General features: G+C 38.0%; 1 protein-coding gene across 1 annotated transcript in view; it reads right to left on the bottom strand.

Moving 5' to 3' along the window:
* Positions 1-526: 526 nt before the first annotated feature.
* Positions 527-20,967, bottom strand: part of LOC113117922 (extracellular calcium-sensing receptor-like) — a 41,142-nt gene continuing 20,701 nt past the window's right edge. Inside the window, exons 5-6 of the mRNA XM_026286826.1 lie at positions 1,564-1,687; positions 527-1,440 (exon numbers count right to left, since the gene is read on the bottom strand). Of these exons, the coding sequence (XP_026142611.1) occupies positions 527-1,440; positions 1,564-1,687 (1,038 nt within the window). The remainder of the gene's footprint in view (positions 1,441-1,563; positions 1,688-20,967) is intronic.

Below are 20,967 nucleotides of genomic sequence, written 5' to 3' on the forward strand. Positions count from 1 at the left end.
CTATGCGTATCTTTGGAAACTGATATTTGTGTCATTTGTATTATGCAAACCATTGATGCAATCTACATAGCAGGTATGATCAGTGTCTTTGGCAGACAGACAGACAGACAGACAATGATGTGATCCTATTGTGTTTTCCAGATAGTAGTTATTTGCAGGCATCTTTTAGAAGGAATATAATATACAGTACAGACCAAAAGTTTGGACACACCTTCTCATTCAAAGAGTTTTCTTTATTTTCATGACTATGAAGATTGTAGAGTCACACTGAAGGCATGTCTGATGTGTTTTCTCAAGAGAAAAACATAAAAAATAAACATATGTCTAAAAAAAAAGACAGCTGCATGATATTCATTATATACATAGAAAGTACAATAAGGTTGTACAATTAGCCCACTAAATCAAACTCACTAAGCACAATAGCCTAAAACCTGTGAAATTGCAAATGTAAAGAATCAATAACACCAATTTGAGTTGTCTTTGAAGAAATAATTCAGAAAAAATATGTGATATAAAATTCTTTTTTTCAGTAGGACTTATATGTTGTTTTCCCCATAATGTTTTGCTTTGTATTTTGTTCAGGTTTAAGCAGGATGATATAACATTTAGGTGCAAATATGCAGAATAGTAAACCAAAGCTTGAAGCTAAAATGGCAAATATCTCCACAGCTACAGTAAATTTTCCAGGAGAACTGACATAAGCTGGAATAAATGTTATCCATACAGCACAGAATATCAGCATGCTGAATGTAATGAATTTGGCTTCATTAAAGTTATCAGGCAGCTTACGAGCAAGAAAAGACAGAATAAAGCACAAAGCAGCAAGTAGGCCAATATAACCCAGCACAGCCCAGAAACCTATAGTAGAACCCAGATTACACTCAAGAATTATCTTTTCCTTATAATATTTCATATTTTTGTAGGGAAATGGAGGAGATATTGTTAACCAAAGCACACATATAAGGACCTGTATGAGTGTAAAGGCAAGAACACTGAGTCGTTGTTGTGCAGGCCCAAACCATTTCATGACATTACTTCCTGGAAGTGTAGCCTTGAAGGCCATTAACACTACTATTGTTTTCCCTAGAACACAGGAGATACAGAGGACAAAAGTGATCCCAAATGCTGTGTGTCGCAACATACATGACCACTCAGTAGGCCGTCCAATAAAAGTGAGTGAACAGAGGAAACACAGAGTCAATGAGAAGAGCAGTAAGAAGCTCAGCTCTGAGTTGTTTGCTTTTATGATGGGGGTGTCCTTCTTGCTGTAAAATAGGATGGCCACCAGTACAGTTATTCCTATTCCAAACAGTGAGAAAAAGACAAGGACTATACCCATAACTTCTGTGAGTGACAGAAACTCTAAATTCTTTGACACACAATTATTTTTTTCAGCATTAGACCAGTATTCCCCTGGACACTGCTTGCAGTTAATTGAATCTGTAAATGAAGATGTAATTACTAGTTAGAGAAGGTAAGGAAGGTAAGGAAAATAATTTATTTAATGAACAGCAAAATAGCAACTAACAAGTTTTCAAAACTTTAAGATGGAATGAAGATTACCAGTCTCATTGCTGATTTCTCCCTCTGCACATGGGATACAGTCATAACAGCAGACAGGCCTTCCTTTTTGTGAAGCCTTCCTAGTGCCTGGAGGGCAACTCTCACTGCACACAGAGATTGGCTTCTGCATGTAAAAATACATATTACAGAAAGATCTTAAATTTAGAATCCTTTAAAATATTTTATTTAACCATGGCGATTTCAATTAGGACTTAATTTAGGACGAAAGCTTTTATAGAACTACATTTTCTTAGTGCATTATTTTATGTTAACTACAGATAGGGTATTACATAATTATTCTAACCCAAGGAAAAAAATATATATATATCCTAAAAACTTTTAAATTTAGGATTACACCACTGGTGTCCTATCTTCAAACCTTTTTGAAATCCAACTTGAAAAAAAGCCCTTTTTATGAATGTCGTTATATTTATTAATTATTCAAAATGAAGAGAAGTGATATTTGATGGTGAAGAGACTACCACTACCTGTTTGAGGTGAAAATAGAGGTGTAAACCGGTTTGACACAGACTATAGAACCTAGCGAACATGTTAGGAGTAGCCCAGCCCACAGCTCTACAAATTTCTGCTAGCAAGACACCACGAGTCAGTGCCCAGGACAATGCGACACCTCTAATTTAGTAAGCATGCAGACTGAGTTCACAGAGCATACACTCTGTGCTTCATAGGCCATGGTGATGGCATCCACTATCCAGTGGGCCATCCTCTGCTTGGAGACAGCCTTCCCTTTCTGCTGTCCTCCGTAATAGATGAAGATCTATTCTCAGTTTCAAAAGCTCTGAGTTCTATCCACGTACTGTCGCAGGACTCGGCCAGGTGCCTGTTACGGCAGAGGGTGGAGTCTGGGTGTAAAGTGTAATACTCACCTGATTCCTCCCTGTGCCGGAGGGAATGCAGGAGACCGGCTTAAGACTTATGACAGCCTGGTGTGCAGTGGCGTAGCCAGGGGAGGGGCCATGGGGGCACTGGCCCCTCCTGAAAACTGATTGGCCCCCCAGTGTGCCCCCACCCTTCTACTTGTCTGTCACTCACAAATTCAAATTATAATCTTTCAGTTTAGTAAATAACTCATGATTGCGTCGCGATGCTTCTCAACGAGGACCAAGAATAGCGAGCTGCTGTTTTCCAAAGAAAAAAGCACCTATTTTAAATAGCTTATGTTTTTCGATTAGCGAGTTGTTGCAGTGCAAGAAGTGTTTGGTACTAACGTTAACGTCTTTCGGTGTAAGACAGACCAGGCAGGTTCGATGACGATGTTATCTCCTAGAGCAGACCAAGATGCTAATCATTATATTTACTATGCTCCTCTGATGCTGAATGTAAAAGGGGTTTACTGCGTTACGATTTACTTTTTTTTTTCGGCCGAACGCGCCGATATAGGCAACAACGCAATTTAAAGCAATGGTTTAAAAAAAACTATAATAGCAATTCTAATAAAGTCATTATTGAATCATGCAGTCGATTAGCAACTTTTTTCACTCAAGTGAGGTGACGAAACAAATCGTGTAATGTTTATCTAACGCTCCACACTTGAGACTTTTTTTTTTTAAGTCTATATGGGTGAGACACATGCAAAAACATCGTTTTTTTTACTGGTCAATTTTGAGATTTGGGGCTGTTTGTTTTCAGTAACATGTCTTCTTTCAGACTTGTGGTGAAAAAAAAGTCGAAAATACACATATAGGTCTTTATTTTTCTACACCTTTAGTCTATTTGCGTCTGTAGATTCCTAATAAATTCAGTTGCCGCTCTAAATCACCATGGTGCTCCGCGATTGCTGTCTGAACCCTGGAAAGCTCTCTCTCCCTCCCTTCACAGAAGTTATTGACAAAACGTCATTTGGTGACACCCAGAAACATTCTCAAAAAAATCATACGTAATTATTTAATGCATGATTAAATAGCAAAATAAATAACTAATACTAAAATAACACTGGACTAATTAAGTTATTCTAAACTGTTTTATAGGATCCACATATTTTACATGTTAAATTAAAGCTACCTTTTTGAACAAGTAGCTTTCTAACAAAGTATGGATATATGGTATTTTTAAATCAATATGCTCAAGATTAATTAGCCTTGACATAAGTTGATTTTGTTTATTCATCAATGCAAATTTACTGCAACTGCTGCTATGCAAATTGAATGGGATGTGGATAATAAACAAAAACATATAATGAAATTATATTAAATTTATATTAGTTATATTAATTAATTAATTGTGTATTTATTTCTATGAATTATTATTGTTATTCTGCATTTATATAAATAAGGCTGTTATATATATATATATATATATATATATATATATATATATATATATATATATATATTATATAAGGCTATTATAAATAAATTATATTATTATTATTTGTGAGTTGTACACTATTCATATATTGGATTATTTTATTTATTACAGTTTTTCTTTCACTTTTGTAAAGTGAAAAGTTAATACAAATTGTATTTGATTGTTTTGATTTAGAGCAGTGAATAAATGGGGTTAAGCAAGGTTAACTAAAGTTCGGGAGCAGGGCCACGCCTCAAACAATCACCTGACTTCCAAACCTCCATGTATACTGACTTCCAAACCTCCACCTCACACCACTCTGCTAGTCTCGTTCTCGAGAACCCACCCTTCCCTCCCTTTCTCATCCATTCAACCAACCTTATCCCACATTATATTTCTATCAGGTTGTATCAGGGGGTCCTCATTGTCTGGCCTAAATATACGCTAGAGACGGTACCCCCACCCTGAGTCTCCCTGAGCCATCAATTCAAGATTCCCTGATCAACCTAACCATCATCCCAGTCCCTCGACCCCTTCACCTCTTTCTACTCTTCCCCAGTTGCATAGCTGGTTTGTGGCGTGGTCCTAGCTAGTGAACTGCTATTAAAATATAATAGGGTATCACTGTTTATTACTGATTTTAAAGGTTTCTGAACTCTTGAAATTATTTGGATATACAGTTCAAACAACACAAGATTGGCCCCTCTGTATTAATCGTGGCCCCTCTTGTGCCCCCCAGTTGAAAAAATCCTAGAATCGCCCCTGCTGGTGTGTGACAACATGGAGTGGGGCTTGAGTGCTACAGCCCTTACCTGGTTCCAGGAATGGTCAGGAGGGGTACTTTTGGCCAACCCACTGCTGCCCACTGGCAAGAGAAGAGGAAATTATCCTGTTATGCATGGTTAACACTCTCATCCTCTTGAGACCCAGTGACCGAGGACCCTGCTCTTTTATTTAAGTTTTTGGTACCTCTGGCTGGTGGGTCTGCAGCAGAACAAAAATTTAATGAAACAAAAGATTCTTCTCCTGGCCTTCCTCCGGGGTAGAGAGTAGTGCAATCACCATCTCACAATGAGCAGTCTCCTCCATCTCTGGGTCCCCCATCCCAACACCTGCTCTTTTCCACTGTGTTTGGCGGACACCTGGATGTGCTGGGCATTTCGCATGTGACCGGCTTGACGACACTGTCTATTGGAAGGCAACTGCATGGGAGCAAGGACGGCCACAATGGGGCACCCATGGCGATGAGCAGGCTGAGGGGCTGCGGCCAGGGTGGAAGCAGCAGGTTTACTCCAGTGCATGATGTGTTTGATCGCCTCAGTCTGCTTCTGTCCCATGAGAACTGCTGGGCAAAGCTCTCGACAGCATCATTGAAAAAGCTGATCTGTGACACAGGAGCATTCAGGAACTGTACCTAATCATGCTCCTTCATGTCACTAAGACACAGCAAGAGATTGCACTCCTGGACCACTAGCATGGACACTGCATGGCCCAGAGACTGTGTGGTCACCTTCATCACTTTAAGCTAACACTTAAACACTTAAACTCTGGAACAATCTACCTAGCATTATTTGGAAGGCAGGTACACTCTGTTAATTTAAATCTAAATTAAATACCCAACTCTTTAACCTGGCATACACATAACACACTAGGGTTTCAGAGTGATTTTACCAGCTCTTTTGATTTTACCAGGTGATTTTAAACATCTGTGGCAGGTTGAGCTTTCCAAGCCAGTGAAGGAAATACAACCACTGCTGGGCCTTTTTCACAACTAAGACTATACAAGTGCTGGTCATATAATTAGAATATCATCAAAAAGTGTATTTATTTCACCAATTCCATTCAAAAAGTGAAACTTGTATCTTATATTAATTCATTACACAGAGACTGATATATTTCAAATGTTTATTTATTTGATATTTGATGTTTATAACTGACAACTAAGAAAAATCCCAAATTCAAAATCTCAGAAAATTAGAATATTGTGAAAAGGTTCAATATTAAAGACACCTGGTGCCACACTCTAATCAGCTAATTAACTAAAAACCCCGGCAAAGCCTTTAAATTGTCTCTCATTCTAGTTCTGTAAGCTACACAATGGGGAAGACTGCTGACTTGACAGTTGTCCAAAAGACGACCATTGACACCTTGCACAAGGAGGGCAAGGCACAAAAGGTCATTGCAAAAGAGGCTGACTGTTCACAGAGCTCTGTGTCCAAGCACATTAATAGAGAGGTGAAGGGAAGGAAAAGATGTGGTAGAAAAAAGTGTACAATCAATAGGGATAACAGGATTGATAAAAGGATAATAAGGATTGTGAAACAAAACCCATTCAAAAATGTGGGTTTGTGAGATTCACAAAGAATGCTTGAGGTCCATTGTACAGTTTCCACAGTCAGTGATGGTTTGGGGTGCCATCTCATCTGCTTGTGTTGGTCCACTGTGTTTTCTGAGGCCCAAGGTCAACACAGCTGTATACCAGAAAGTTTTAGAGCACTTCATGCTTCCTGCTGCTGACCAACTTTATGGAGATGCAGATTTCATTTTCCAACAGGACTTGGTGCCTGCACACAGTGCCAAAGCTTCCAGTACCTGGTTTAAGGACCATTGTATCCCTGTTCTTAAGTGGCCAGCATACTCGCCTGACCTTAACCCCATAGAAAATATATGGGTTATTGGGAAGAGGAAGATGCGATATGCCAGACCCAACAATGCAGAAGAGCTGAAGGCCAATATCAGAGCAACCTGGGCTCTCTCAACACCTGAACAGTGCCACAGACTGATCAACTCCTTGCCTCATTGCTGCAGTAATACAGGCTAAAGGAGCTCCGACTAAGTATTGAGTGCTGTACATGCTAATACTTCATTTTTATACTTTTTACTTGGCCAAGATTTCCAAAAATCCTTTCTTTGTATTGGTCTTAAGTTATATTCTAATTTTATATACTGAATTTGGGATTTTCCTTAGTTGTCAGTTATAAACATATATACAGTCGTGGCCAAAAGTTTTGAGAATTACATAAATATTAGTTATCAAAAAGTTTGCTGCTAAACTGCTTTTAGATCTTTGTTTCAGTTGTTTCTGTGATGTACTGAAATATAATTACAAGCACTTCATACGTTTCAAAGGCTTTTATCGACAATTACATGACATTTATGCAAAGAGTCAGTATTTGCATTGTTGGCCCTTCTTTTTCAGGACCTCTGCAATTCGACTGGGCATGCTCTCAATCAACTTCTGGGCCAAATCCTAACTAATAGCAACCCATTCTTTCATAATCACTTCTTGGAGTTTGTCAGAATTAGTGGGTTTTTGTTTGTCCACCTGCCTCTTGAGGATTGACCACAAGTTCTCAATGGGATTATGATCTGGGGAGTTTCCAGGCCATGGACACACAATTTCAACATTCTGGTCCCCGAGCCACTTAGTTATCACTTGCCTTATGGTACGGTCCTCCATCCTGCTGGAAAATGCATTGTTCTTCACCAAACTGTTGTTGTATTGTTGGAAGAAGTTGCTGTTGGAGGGTGTTTTGGTACCATTCTTTATGGCTGTGTTTTTGGGAAGAATTGTGAGTGAGCCCACTCCCTTGGATGAGAAGCAACCCCACACATGAATGGTGTCAGGATGCTTTACTGTTGGCATGACACAGGACTGATGGTAGCGCTCACCTTTTCTTCTCTGGACAAGCCTTTTTCCAGATGCCCCAAACAATCGGAAAGGGGCTTCATCGGAGAATATGACTTTGCCCCAGTCCTCAGCAGTCCATTCACTATACTTTCTGCAGAAGATCAATCGGTCCCTTATTTTTTTTTTTTTTTTGGAGAGAAGTGGCTTCTTTGCTGCCCTTCTTGACACCAGGTCATCTTCCAAAAGTCTTCGCCTCACTGTGCGTGCAGATGGGCTTACACCTGCCTGCTGCCATTCCTGAGCAAGCTCTGCACTGGTGGCACTCCGATCCCGCAGCTGAATCCTCTTTAGGAGATGATCCTGGCGCTTGCTGGACTTTCTTGGATGCCCTGAAGCCTTCTTTACAAGAATTGAACCTCTTTCCTTGAAGTTCTTGATGATCCTATAAATTGTTGATTTAGGTGCAATCTTAGTAGCCACAATATCCTTGCCTGTGAAGCCATTTTTATGCAACACACTGATGGCTGCACGCGTTTCTTTGCAGGTCACCATGGTTAACAATGGAAGAACAATGATTTCAAGCATTACCCTCCTTTTAACATGTCAAGTCTGCCATTCTAACCCAATCAGCCTGACATAATGATCTCCAGCCTTGTGCTCGTCAACATTCTCATCTGAGTTAACAAGATGATTACTGAAATGATCTCAGCAGGTCCTTTAATGACAGCAATGAAATGCAGTGGAAAGGTTTTTTTGGGGGGGGATTAAGTTAACTTTAATTGGCAAAGAAGGACTATGTAATTCATCTGATCGCTCTTCATAACATTCTGGAGTATATGCAAATTGCTATTATAAAAATTAAGCAGCAACTTTTCCAATTTCCAATATTTATGTAATTCTCAAAACTTTTGGCCACGACTGTATATCAGTCTGTGTATAATGAATAAATATAATATACAAGTTTCACTTTTTTAATAGAATAAGTGAGATGAATCAACTTTTTGATTATATTCTAATTATATGACCAGCAACTGTATGAGTGTTCCAAGTTATTTGAGATTGTAGTGCCCAGGAACCCAAATGAGCACATTGCTGTTCGGGTTATTGTGACTGCATCAGACAACTAACTCTTTAAACTTCTCTCTGTAAGCAGACTTATCATTGTCCTGGATGAGGCAGATGAGTTATCTGCAATTTTCAGGAGCTGAACAGAGGGGTCTGTAGAGGTGTAGTCACTGGTGTAGAGGGAGAAGAGCAGCGTGGATAGCACACATTCCAGGGGGGTGCCAATGCTGCTTGTACAGGTGAAGTCCATAAACAAGACTATCACAAAAATCCCTGGTCTGTTGAGATGTTGAAGGATGTACGTAGTGCAGTCACATGTAAACAAATTTAAGGGGCTACAACAAGGGACAAGTGATGTCCTTAAGGTGAGTTAAAACTTTCAAATAACTTCATGACCACAGATGTAAAAGTAAAAGTTATATAGTAATTTAACCAAATGACTATAGTCCCAACCAAACCAAATTCAACAAAAGATAAAGGACACAGGTGCAGTAGGGATGTAACAATTCACTCAACCCACAATGTCATACGATGCACTATACTGATTTCTCAATATTATGTTCTCCCTATTTTTTATTTACTATTTTTTTGTTTGTTTGTTTAAAAAAAAAAGAGATTTAGAACAAATTATATATGAAAATAGAGTATGTCCTTTTATTATTGCTTGGACATTTCTTAAAAAATAAAATTTTAAAACAAACCCCAATTTAAATAAATAAACAGCAAAAATAAAATAAATATCTTTATATAAACAAACTATAATACAAACTAAGGCTTTGCCTGTTCTATTTCCATTCATTTAACATGTGTTCACTCCAACGCTGGTGAGAGCATCAAAGTGGCCGGAAGTCATTCATTTGAGCAGTGACGTGAGTTCGTCTTGGATGGTGCAGGCTTAGAGGAGAGTTAAAGTCAGGTCAACTTTATTGTAATGAGCTATTTTTCAGTAGGAATGCCATATAGTTTTTCAAAACAACACAGATTTGACCCATTGCATTTAGACTACACTTCAACAAGGGCAATTTGCAATGTAGGCTGTGCACAAATTAAGGTTAATTTAAGATCAAGGCTAGTAAACGTGTCCTACTAACTACATATTGAAATTAGAGGTTGCTATGATTTTGCCAAGCAAGACATGTTGTTGGATCAACATCTTTTGTTGATCATGGATCGACATTACTGTCCAAATAAATGACCTAACCCAGCACCTACCCCTAAAACCTACACATAATTTATCTCTAAAATCAGAGGGAAATTATAGGTGAATAACAAGGTTGAAGAAGCATCTAAGCTTGATTGTAAGCCTAAAACTGAAATTTCTAGAAAACTTTTCCCTCAATTCTGAATGTTGTTCCAGGAACATGTTGAACTTGGTGAAATCATGTTGACCGAAATTAGAATAGCACTTAATCATGAGCACAAAAGCCACACCACACAAATGGATTTTAATCAGTTATTTTGTAAAAAAAAATATAATATATGTATCTATAATTAAGTTATTTCCATCAATTTCTTACTTTTAGATTTTAAATATTTCATTAGGGTAACTTATATCTCTTTTGTGGCCAGTCTGCACAAGATCAGCATGCTTGTTTGCTTTTCTACCCCTTTAAATAAAGTTTAAAAATACCAAACATTCAATCTATGTCAGAGCATCCACAAATCTTTCTATAGCGTTGTTGGTGGGGCAGCCAGATACAATGTTGATGCTCTCTCCGGCGGTGGTGTGAACACACAATTAGAAGCAACCACTGGATTTTAAAGGGGGGGTGAAATGCTCATTTTCACTCAATGTCTTGTTAAGCTTGAGTACCTATAGAGTAGTACTGCATCCTTCATATTTCCAAAAAGTCTTTAGTTTTATTATATTTATAAGAGAAAGATAGTCTGTACCATTTATTTATTTTTTTTCGGAAAAACACGAGCGGCTGGAGGAGTGACGTGTGGGCGGAGCTAAAGAAACACGAGCGCGAGTAGGCTTTTGCGTTGAGAGCACTGATCTATAAGTGGTTGAGAGCGTCTGGAAGCTGTGATATTCCCGTGAGGAAAAAAACATCATCCAAAACAAACCATGGCTAAAAGTCAGATTCAGCTGTATATTTATGATCCAGAATCAGATCCCGAGGCTGAAATTGAACAAGAGCAGCAACAGCAACGACTACGTCTCTATGTGGTATGTATTGAAACTGTATATATTTGCTTAGCGGTTTTGGAAAATGACTAAGTTCCACTTTATGTCGTCTTTCTTTTTTTAAAGGTGTACATGTGGGAAGTGCAGTTTGATGCCAATATCGCATGTTGTTTACTTGATGTGCTTACGCGCCGGTAGCTAAGTTAACAACATAGAGATATTTGAAGCAGTTTTACTCACCGCCTGCGGTTCCAACACACGATCGTGACCCTTTTTCGTTGGGACTGCATTATCCTTAAGAAATAAACAATATGCAAATCCGGCGTCAAACTGGGCCTTGTTTGTAAAACAAGCATCTTCGAAATGCAGGGAACAAACACAAACACTTGCACAACTCTGTTGATGCTCTGTAAAAATAAACTCCATCCACTGGTCCCTTAATGCTGTTTTTTTTTTGGTAATCTGTGCAGGGTTGTCTTGCCCTGGCAACCAAAAACACACTTCTTTGGTGACATTTTGCTCTCTCGCTCTGGTCATTGAATGTCTCTGCTCTGCTCTATGGCAGCGCGCGCTCTTCCGGGAGAAGTGCCCTTAGAACCCATATAAGGAAATTCCGCTCCATCTAACGTCACACAGGCCCATACTCAAAAAAAACTTTCCGAAACTTGTGACAAACCGGAAGGAGCATTTTTGGAACAAAAATACTCCTTCAAACGTACAACTTAATTTTTGAAACTTTGTCCATGTTTAGCATGGGAATCCAACTCTTTAACAGTGTAAAAAACTCAGTATGCATGAAATAGCATTTCACCCCCCCTTTAATCAAGATCCAAACAAAGATGCTGCAAACATGCTGCATGATCAGTTTTTAATCTAAATTAGATTGTATAATATATAAAAGAATTGTCTGACTTTAAAATAATGCTACATAAAAATGATAGATGCAGAAAAACAAACGCAGATTCACGCTCTGACAGCAGCAAGGCAGCACAGCACTGATTTAATATGCATTATACATAGTCAAAATGAAAATAAAATATAATCTAAACTATTCTAAATCAGTTCCCCTCAGAGATACATTCATTTAAAATCCTCCCCCAAATGTTACGCAATTCGTTTAATATCTCTACTGATTTGAATCGTCACATATTCATTTTCAACTGGCTCGTGGGGCATCGTTACATACCTGATGTGCAGTAGAGTGTCAGAGTTAAGTGTAAGAATGTCAGATTAGGGTGAATTTTTGGATTTTGTAAATAAATTAATGGCCCAGCCCCAAATAACACTGTCACAAATCTTGTCCATGAACTTTCATCCACTTGCCACCAGAGGTCATCCTACCATATATTGACTCTCACACCACACAGACTGTTACACATCATCCTGGACTACATTTATCATGCTCCAATTCACTAATCACAAGTTCACCTGAAACCAATCTCACACAGCTGCTACCAATTCCACAATAACACATTTCACTCCCATGTATTGTTTAGCATTTATCCCTCATTCAGCTATAGCTACTCTATGGAGCCAGTTCTTATTAAGTCTTGCCTTGCCTGTATTCCTGTGTTTAGATTCTTGCCTGTGATTTCAGTTTACCCTTTTGTCTTGCTCTTTCAAACTCTGTTTGCCGCTGGATGGACCATTGCTGTTATCTGTATTTTCCTGTTTGCTTCATCCTCAGGATATTGTTAGCCGCTGATCGACCACGGCCATCTTGGATTACTCTTCTGTCTTGCCCTCAATATGCCTGTTTGCCATTGTTTGACTCTTGCCTGTTATGACCACGTCTTTCAATAAAAGCTTGCAAATGGATCTACTCGTTTCTCATCCCTGTCACATCAACACAGACCAGACATGGGGACTTGTGACTTGGTGACTTCGACTCGAGTCGCTATTTTTATGACTTGAGACTTGACTTGGACTTGGAAGTAAAGCCCTGCATTTCAGCCCGAGCCCGACGGGCCCCGACTTATTTATACTCCTCGGGCCGGGCTTCGGGCCAATTTTCACGTTATAGCTCACATGCGGGCCGGGCCTCGGGCCTTTTTGGGTTATCCTTCTATTTATATTTTTAGACATTAATAAAAATAAAAAAATAGAAGTTGACGTCGACGATAGAAAAACAAATATAGAAAGACATTTCATAACCTCATAACTTTCATAATCTGATAATTCATCCTGTTAAACTGACATACTGACATGACAGTCTCACGCGCGCACGCACGCTTTTCCGTCAGCGTGACCCACGATTATACTTCACTTATATTCACTTATTGTAGTAGTAGCTACATGCCTCTAAATTAATGTATTAATAATAGCCTAGTTGGCCATGTAGCGGCGAGCATGCATTTCTGCATCTGCACCTGTTCGCTCTGTGTTTAGTGTCCCGCCAGCAGCAGCAGCGAACGTGTCTTCAGTGCCGCGGGAAGAGAGGAGGACGGGGTTAAAACCTTCCACTCTGGAGCCTATTCTTTTTCTCCACGATGCTCTGTAAGAGACTGTTCTAACTTTTCGTTTGACTGGACTTTATTTTCGTTTAACTGTTGGAAACTAATGGAAAAAAAGAATGGACATGTTCTGTGGTACATTTTTGAGGTAAGATAACCTGGAAGTTTGTTTTTAATTAATTTAATTTGTTTAGATTGTAGGCATTTTTCTCATTTGGTTTGCGAGCGCTGTTGCGAGCCTGCCTCAGTATTTAATTTTTTTTATTTTATTTTACTCACTGTGGTTTAATAAATAAACATTTATTAAACTAACTGTCTGTGTGATATTCTTGAAGTGTTTTATATCTATGGATTTTATTGTAGCCAAGTAAAGTATTAGCGTTAATTTGAGAGGCTTAATAGATTAAATATGTTTTAGGCTACTTGCTGTTGGCTCGGCTGTTTAACGTTAATCGTCATTTTTTTTTTTTTAAATGCTTCAAACATTTTTCTAAACTAACTTGATAAAGAAATGAAAAAAAACATAACACAAAACTGACCCCTTTTTTAATTGCTGCAAATAGGGCAGGCTTCCGCTGTGTAATAAAATAAATAAATAAATAAATAAAAACACGCCTCGGGCCGGACTCAGGCTGATAATTCTGATGAGCTGTCGGACACGGGTCGGGCTAGGGCCTGAGCATCTCGGGCCAGGGCCGGGCTCGGGCCTAAATTTGAGGCCCGTGCAGGGCTCTACTTGGAAGTTAACCCTTGTGCGTTGTTGGGGACGTTTTCGTCCACTAGGGGGTAAAGTTGAGTCTTATTTTGGCCACAACTTTCTCTGTGTTTGAGCTAATGGAATGATTTTTGGTGACAAATCTTATTTTGACCCATATTTTGGGAAAATGCTTAGATTTTTTTCCAAAAACTCAACGGTACACTGTGGGCAAATTCACTACCCTTTCGAGTTGTTTGTGGATGAAAACATCCACTAAATTAAACTGCTGTAAAAATGTACCAGATAAATATTTTTTTCAAATTTTTTTTTGCATAACTCTATTAAATCAACCTCAGTCCTGATCAAAACTACCAAATGTTTTAAAAAATTCCAAGATTTTAATTGTTTAATTACCAAGTTCATAAATGATGTCACTGATTTGGAATAAAAAACACACAAAATTACATATTTTCAATATAAAAAGTGATTGCGGACTGGATATTTTTTTTTACCTTTTATCACAGTCTTGGGCATGTCAAAGATTAGTAACAAAATTAGCTTTGATGCATTGTTAGTTTTTGTGCAGCATTAGATTTAAATTTTTTCTCCCTAATTAGTTGTTGGTGGCTGTTTTTGCCCCATTGACTTCCATTATAACAACATTTTTTGATTGCAAAGCCATGACACCATATAATCATGCATTCTTGATTGTTTGTGGTTTCCCTTTTGGGAAGAGGTAACATTTGTTATGTTTACAGTTGATCACTAGGTGGGACCATTAACCCTTTATATAGTCCTTTGCAAAAAAGGCTTAGTTTCTGGCTCACACCACGCCCACTTAGATCAGATATCACATCACATCACTTCAACATGTCAGCCTGAGGGTTACCGATGGTCATCGCTTTTGTCTTCAATAATTCATGCCTAAAAACGCGTGGAAAACGCTGGGTGCGCCACTTTCTCCTTCTTTCTAAAGCGCTCGGGCAGTTGCACCCCTGAGGCATCTGCAGTTGCTACCATGACGAGCTCTCTCCGTGACGTGCTCTCTCCATGAAGACGTGGAAATTTCAGCAAAAGATAAATGGATTTGCAGCTCTAAAAATCGCTTGCAGTAGCTCTGCTACTAAATTTATTTCAAAATGGCAATCCATATACAGCTATGTTCCTTCATCTTGGCTGAGCTTTCAATGTTGTTACGGGAAAGGATGAAGCTGATTGGTTAGTTCTTGTCACATGACCTGCGGTGCGCTTGCGGCTCTCTGAAAAGTTGAGATGTTTTTAACTCGATGAGGTGCGGACGCGCCTGGAAACGCGTCCGTGTCGCCACCGCGTTGCTTCCATTATGAGCGCGCATACCGCGTGCCTACATTGGAAATAATGAACTTGCGCGTGCAAAAGACGTGCTATGTGAACGCCCCCTCACGATCCGCTAGCAGGCCGTTAAAAAAACGCGTTCCAAAAAATGCTAGGGCTGGGCTAAGGGGGCTTAAGCCCCGAATATTTTGTTACCTTGTCTGTCTCATAGAGCAAAACAATTAATCAGAAAACAAATGTGAATAAGACTACAGCTGCCGTGATTACCTAATCATGAGAAGTGCATATTACAGTTGCATTAAAAACTTTTGAACACGATGAAGATGGCCAAATTTGTCTTATTTTGTTGAAATATATATATTTTTCCATTTAGTTCTGCCCTTCGTAAGCAACAGAAGATACTTGTATGTTTCCCGGTACACAAATTAAGTACAATTTACCTTAATCTTCAAATTCTGAAAGTTTTCACCCCCCAGCTCTTAATGCATCTTGTTTCCTTCTGGAGCATCAGTGAATGTTTGAATCTTTTTTAATAGTTGTGTTTGTGTGCCTCAAATGTCCTCAGTCTGAAAAGATGCATCTCAAAATCATAAAGTCACTGCTGGAATGGGTTCAAATATGCAAAGATGCTGGTAAACTGAAGAATCTGCAGGACCTTAAAGATTTTTCTGAAGAACACTGCTCAGTTTAACTGTTCAGAACAAACAAGGGACTCATGCACAACCATCACAAAACAGAAAGACAGTTGAGGATCATCAAGTGACCACACACAGTACTAAGAACCAAGGGTTCCCAAACTTTTGAGTGGGGTTATTTTAATAATTTCAGCATTTTTTTTTGTCTTGTGGACTAAATGTTAAAATCTTTTATGTACAATATCTTACTCAGGACAGTACTAAATAAAATATAACATGCATTTAGTATGATCTCTCTTATTTTTTGAAAATTACTCGCATTTTCACGGATTCTGCAAAGGGTGCCCAAACTTTCGCTAAATGTAACAAAGTTTTGCTAAATACAACAAAATGTTGTATGTAAACTGTGTTTAAGAGAGAGAGGGGTGTTCAGAGAGGAGTCTGTTGGATGCTTAGCTGTTATTTGTTTTATGGACTCAATGTTGAAAATGTAAAACATTTCAAACACTGTTGGCAGAAGTGAAAAATAAATAATTTTATGAAGTTACAATTTTGTTTGATTCCATGATGTATTTTACTGAACATGAGTATTTACAATGCAAATCCAAATTATTTTAATTTACTGACAGTTACTTATATCTTGTCTTTTAACTTTATTAAGACCAGATTCTGCAGGTAAAATTACAATAATAAGGTGACTTGACTTGGACTGGACTTGACTTGACTTGCCCAAGAAAAAAATACTTGGAACTTACTTGAGACTTGAAGGTTAAGACTTGAGACTTGCTTGAGACTTGCACATGTGTGACTTGGTCCCATCTCTGACACAGACATACTTCATATGCACTTGCAGACTTACAATGGTCACTGTATGCTTATATTTTGAAGTCCACAGCACTGCAGATTTTCTCATTTCTCATTTTATTCCAAGTGAAATTGTATCATGAATGTTTAGGCTACAAGGGTTTAGGTGCATCTGGCACTTCTTGTGTATGAAAAGTAGTGTAAACATAAGCAGTGTCAATATTGCAGGAAAAGCTTGACACATACCGTAACAATACATCATTTAACACTATTCGTTGGATATTGATAATGGACTTTTGTTGTAAAGTATACTTCATTTATAATGTACCTTAAACCAGTGTACAATTTCATACCGGTATTGTCCCTCATTTTGTGTCATGACATGACATCACAAAATGTAGTCTAATAAGGACAATATTTATCCCCATTAAGAAACACTTTATAATGACTTTCATTAATAATCTATTAGGAAACATTATATAATGGTTAACAGATCATTAATTAAAGGGGTCACTCGAAGCAATTTCAAGTTTACCTTTCTCTTTGGAGTGTTACAAGCTCTTGGTGCATTAAAAAAATATTTGTAAAGTTGCAAAGACTAAAGTCTCAAATACAAAAAAATATACTTAATAAAAGTTAAGTTAATTACGCCCTGCCAAAACGGCTCATTCTAACACGCCCCCACATGTCTACATCATGATTTGGGAATAATTGCATAACGCCGCCCAAATGGTCATGTAAAGAAAGAAGGCGTATTATTTTATTCTCGCTGTTTTCGCCACCGCCATTTTAACAACACTGTTCCAGAATAAGTTCAACCAAAATATGTGTGCAACGCATTTTACAGAGGATAAAGACTGTTTCCTGTAAGAGTAGCCTACAATTTGATGTTTTATTAACAAATTTCGGGAGGAGCATGCACAGATAATCAACGTGGTCAATTCACTATCAATAACCAGACCATGCATGCAATCACAACGAGAGAGAACCACTATAAATAATCAGCCTTACCTTCATTCTCTAGTCTTTTAGCATCCCTCCACTACCCCAACTCCTCATCTTCAACCCATTCTTGGGGGGAGCGTTCAGCGTTCGGGCTGGTGCCGAGCTTGGAGCCCTCTCCCTAGGCAGCACACCAATTACGCATACTATTCTTCTCGCTTTATTATCTGCAAGGTGAATTTGTGAAACCGGTATCTGTTTCTATAAAGTAGGGTAGTATCATATTTGCAAGGACAGTCTGGCACTTCTGACTCACAGACTGTTATATGTTTACATATGTAAAACTGATGATTCAAACGCAAGTTTTGAGCAGTGTAGGGTAGAGCTTATTATGTATAGTTTCTCTGATTACAAATGCAGACATGGTTTTGTTTACTCAGCGCGATATGCAACGCAATGTGTAATAAGAGATCTAAGTCATTATAATCAGTATTTATGTCCCCACTAGCCTCATTTGTAATAGGTTTTATTGATTTGTCTTGTCATGCAGGGACACGTCAACACAGTATGGTGAGGGGGATAACATTTCCGCCACATGTTTGAGGCATTTGTCAAATCACAATGCACTGGATAACTGGCAAATCAGAGCACACCTCACTTTTCTGACCAATGAGCTTTGTAAAAAAAAATGACGTGTTTCAGTAAGATGGGCATAGAGGAGAAACAATAATGTACAGTATGCGGAAAATAATGTTTATATATATATATATATATATATATATATATATATATATATATATATATATCTTAAACCACATACAGCATCATATGACTCATTTGGTATACAGTATAATCACATAGCTAGAAATATGAGATAATGTTCTTGTTAATGTACTTATTAAACATTATCTAATGAATAACAGGTCATTATTTAATTTAAAGGTGCCATCTGTAATGTTTGGCAAAAAAAAAATCAGGTCATACTCCACATTCCATAACAGATGGGGGCAGTATGCCTCAATAAAGTGAATTGGTCTACTCTAGAGTAACAAACGAGAAAAGGCATAGTCTCTATGCTCCGCCACCTACCTTCACAACAACACTACAGCCATAGCCGAAGCCTAACTGTGCGTTCACACCGCCGGCGTCTAGAGCGTCAAAAATCGCTCTTGCCGCTCTGCTCACGATGCTGCAGAAAGATTTGTGAGCGCTCAGACGCTCTAACGTAGATCGAATGCTTATTTTGTATTTAAAGCGGCCGCAAAGCAAACAAGCTTGTTGATCTCGTGCAGACTAACCACAAGGAGTTATAAGTTAACCTCATTAAATATTGTTGTGTTAGGATCCTTTACTTAAAATGAACAATCTCAGACAATTTGGTCCACGTATCACTTTTAATTTATTTTTTATGTCCCTGTACGCAAACAGGGACACATCATAGATTAATACAAACGCTAAACAGCAATAATCAACCTGTCCTTTATTCTGCTTGAGAACTAATGTGCCAACTCTCAAGCATTCAGCGTGAGACACACGCAATTGACTCTTTTCACACGCTTTCACGCCACACATCAATTTTTTCATGCACAGAAAAACCACGAAGCAAAGAGGACACGGAGACCAACATACTAGACGGAGCAGGTTAGTTATGATATAATAAAATGGGTAACGTTAAGTTATAGCTAGCTAATTATCAAACGCAGCTACGGTTAGCCATCGCTAACATTAGCACGTTTATCGAACAGCCTTCGATACATTGCTATGTTATAACTTCCCGAAAACAAATACACAAACATATAAAACAAACTTCTAGCGAAATACTAACAGCATCTAACGTACTGTTAGAAATGTTGCAAGTTCGGAGTCGAGCCTCATTTCTTTATGGTCCATCAGTTGTCTCCAGCGATTGAAAGCAGTGCCGATGTTTACTCTGATTTGGCTCCTTATTGGATTTGATTTGTGATTCCGAGCGCGGTTGTTTCCCTGTAGCGGGTGGTGGTGGTAGGGGTCTCTTGCCAAGGGCTTGAGACATCATTTCTCTCTCTTCCCTGAACTGAAATGAAGTAGGGGGCTGTACTTTCCACACCATTGACATCAGGTTCAAGTACACGCCCACAAGCCGTGCGAGTTATTCGTGTATTGCAGGTTGGCTGGTGGTTATGTTGCCCGCATACCAACTCCCATGGCCGAAACTGGTATTCCGACACCTGTCGGGCCGGGGCTAGTAATGCTAATGCTAATTAAGGTTGATATCTCTGCAGCACTATAACTTGACATTTTTTTTATGACATCATCACCCTTATTTCTTCTCATTCTTTTGATGCGTGTAGGTCATGTTGTGGATAGTTTTACCTTAATTTTTGCATATGGCACCTTTAAGTAATCTTGCTTACAAATGACATTCAAATTTCAATTCAATTAATTATACATTTCTTGAAAACATTCAAATTATTTTAATATATGTTATACAGTGATTTAAAGCTTTGGTTTATACACAAAACTTTGGCTGCTATTGAGGTATGATAATGGTATGGTTAGGGACAGGTTTAGTTGTATGGGTAGGTGTAAGGGTTGGTCAAAAGTCAAACTTGAACAGGGATCAAATTGATTATTGTAAGGCAATAAGGTTCAATCTGTATATATTGCATTGCTTTTATAAATGAAATATTTTCTTGAAAAATAGGTTTGTTTTCTCCTGTTGATATATGATTAAATGAATATCCTGTTTCATGGTATACACTATACAGTAGTCAAAAACAAAAAAAACAAAAAAATTGCACCCAAATTTCAGTGTGCGTGATGTCTTTAGCAAGCATTTAGCTAAACTTAACTAAACTACTCCTTAAACAAACTTTTACAGCAGCTAAAAGTCCAGTGCCCATAAAGATTGTAAAAGTTGATAAAGTTATTGATTGATTATTGATAAAATTTGGGTACTGCAAAAACATGAATAAATGATCGATAAATTATTAGTTAAGATGTGTAAATGGGGTGAATTCAGGACCTTTGGGACACATTTTGCAATGGAGATATCAAGGTACTAATGATTAGTAAATGTTTATAAACATTTACAAATGAGGAATAGTTTGCACTTTGAGTAATGCGAAAACATGGACAAATAATTAATAAATATTCTGTTAAAATGTATTTATTCTATCTAAATGTATTTATTCATTTATTGATTGATTTCCCACATCCTTTGTAAATGTAAAAAATAGCATTAACAATTAAGCTTGTTATTATTGTATAATTTGTTCAAATCAATAGTAGACTTTTTGAAAAAGTGCACGATCATCTGAATCGAAAGTGTAATGACATTTGTAGCTAAACATTAACTAATGATCTGTTAAGCATTAAATAATAATGATTTCTTAATAAAACTTTTAATCATTTTAAACCATCCAACCAAACCATTGAAAAGTTCA

This window comes from Carassius auratus, chromosome 17 (genome assembly GCF_003368295.1).
Source record: "Carassius auratus strain Wakin chromosome 17, ASM336829v1, whole genome shotgun sequence".
Classification (NCBI taxonomy): domain Eukaryota; kingdom Metazoa; phylum Chordata; class Actinopteri; order Cypriniformes; family Cyprinidae; genus Carassius; species Carassius auratus.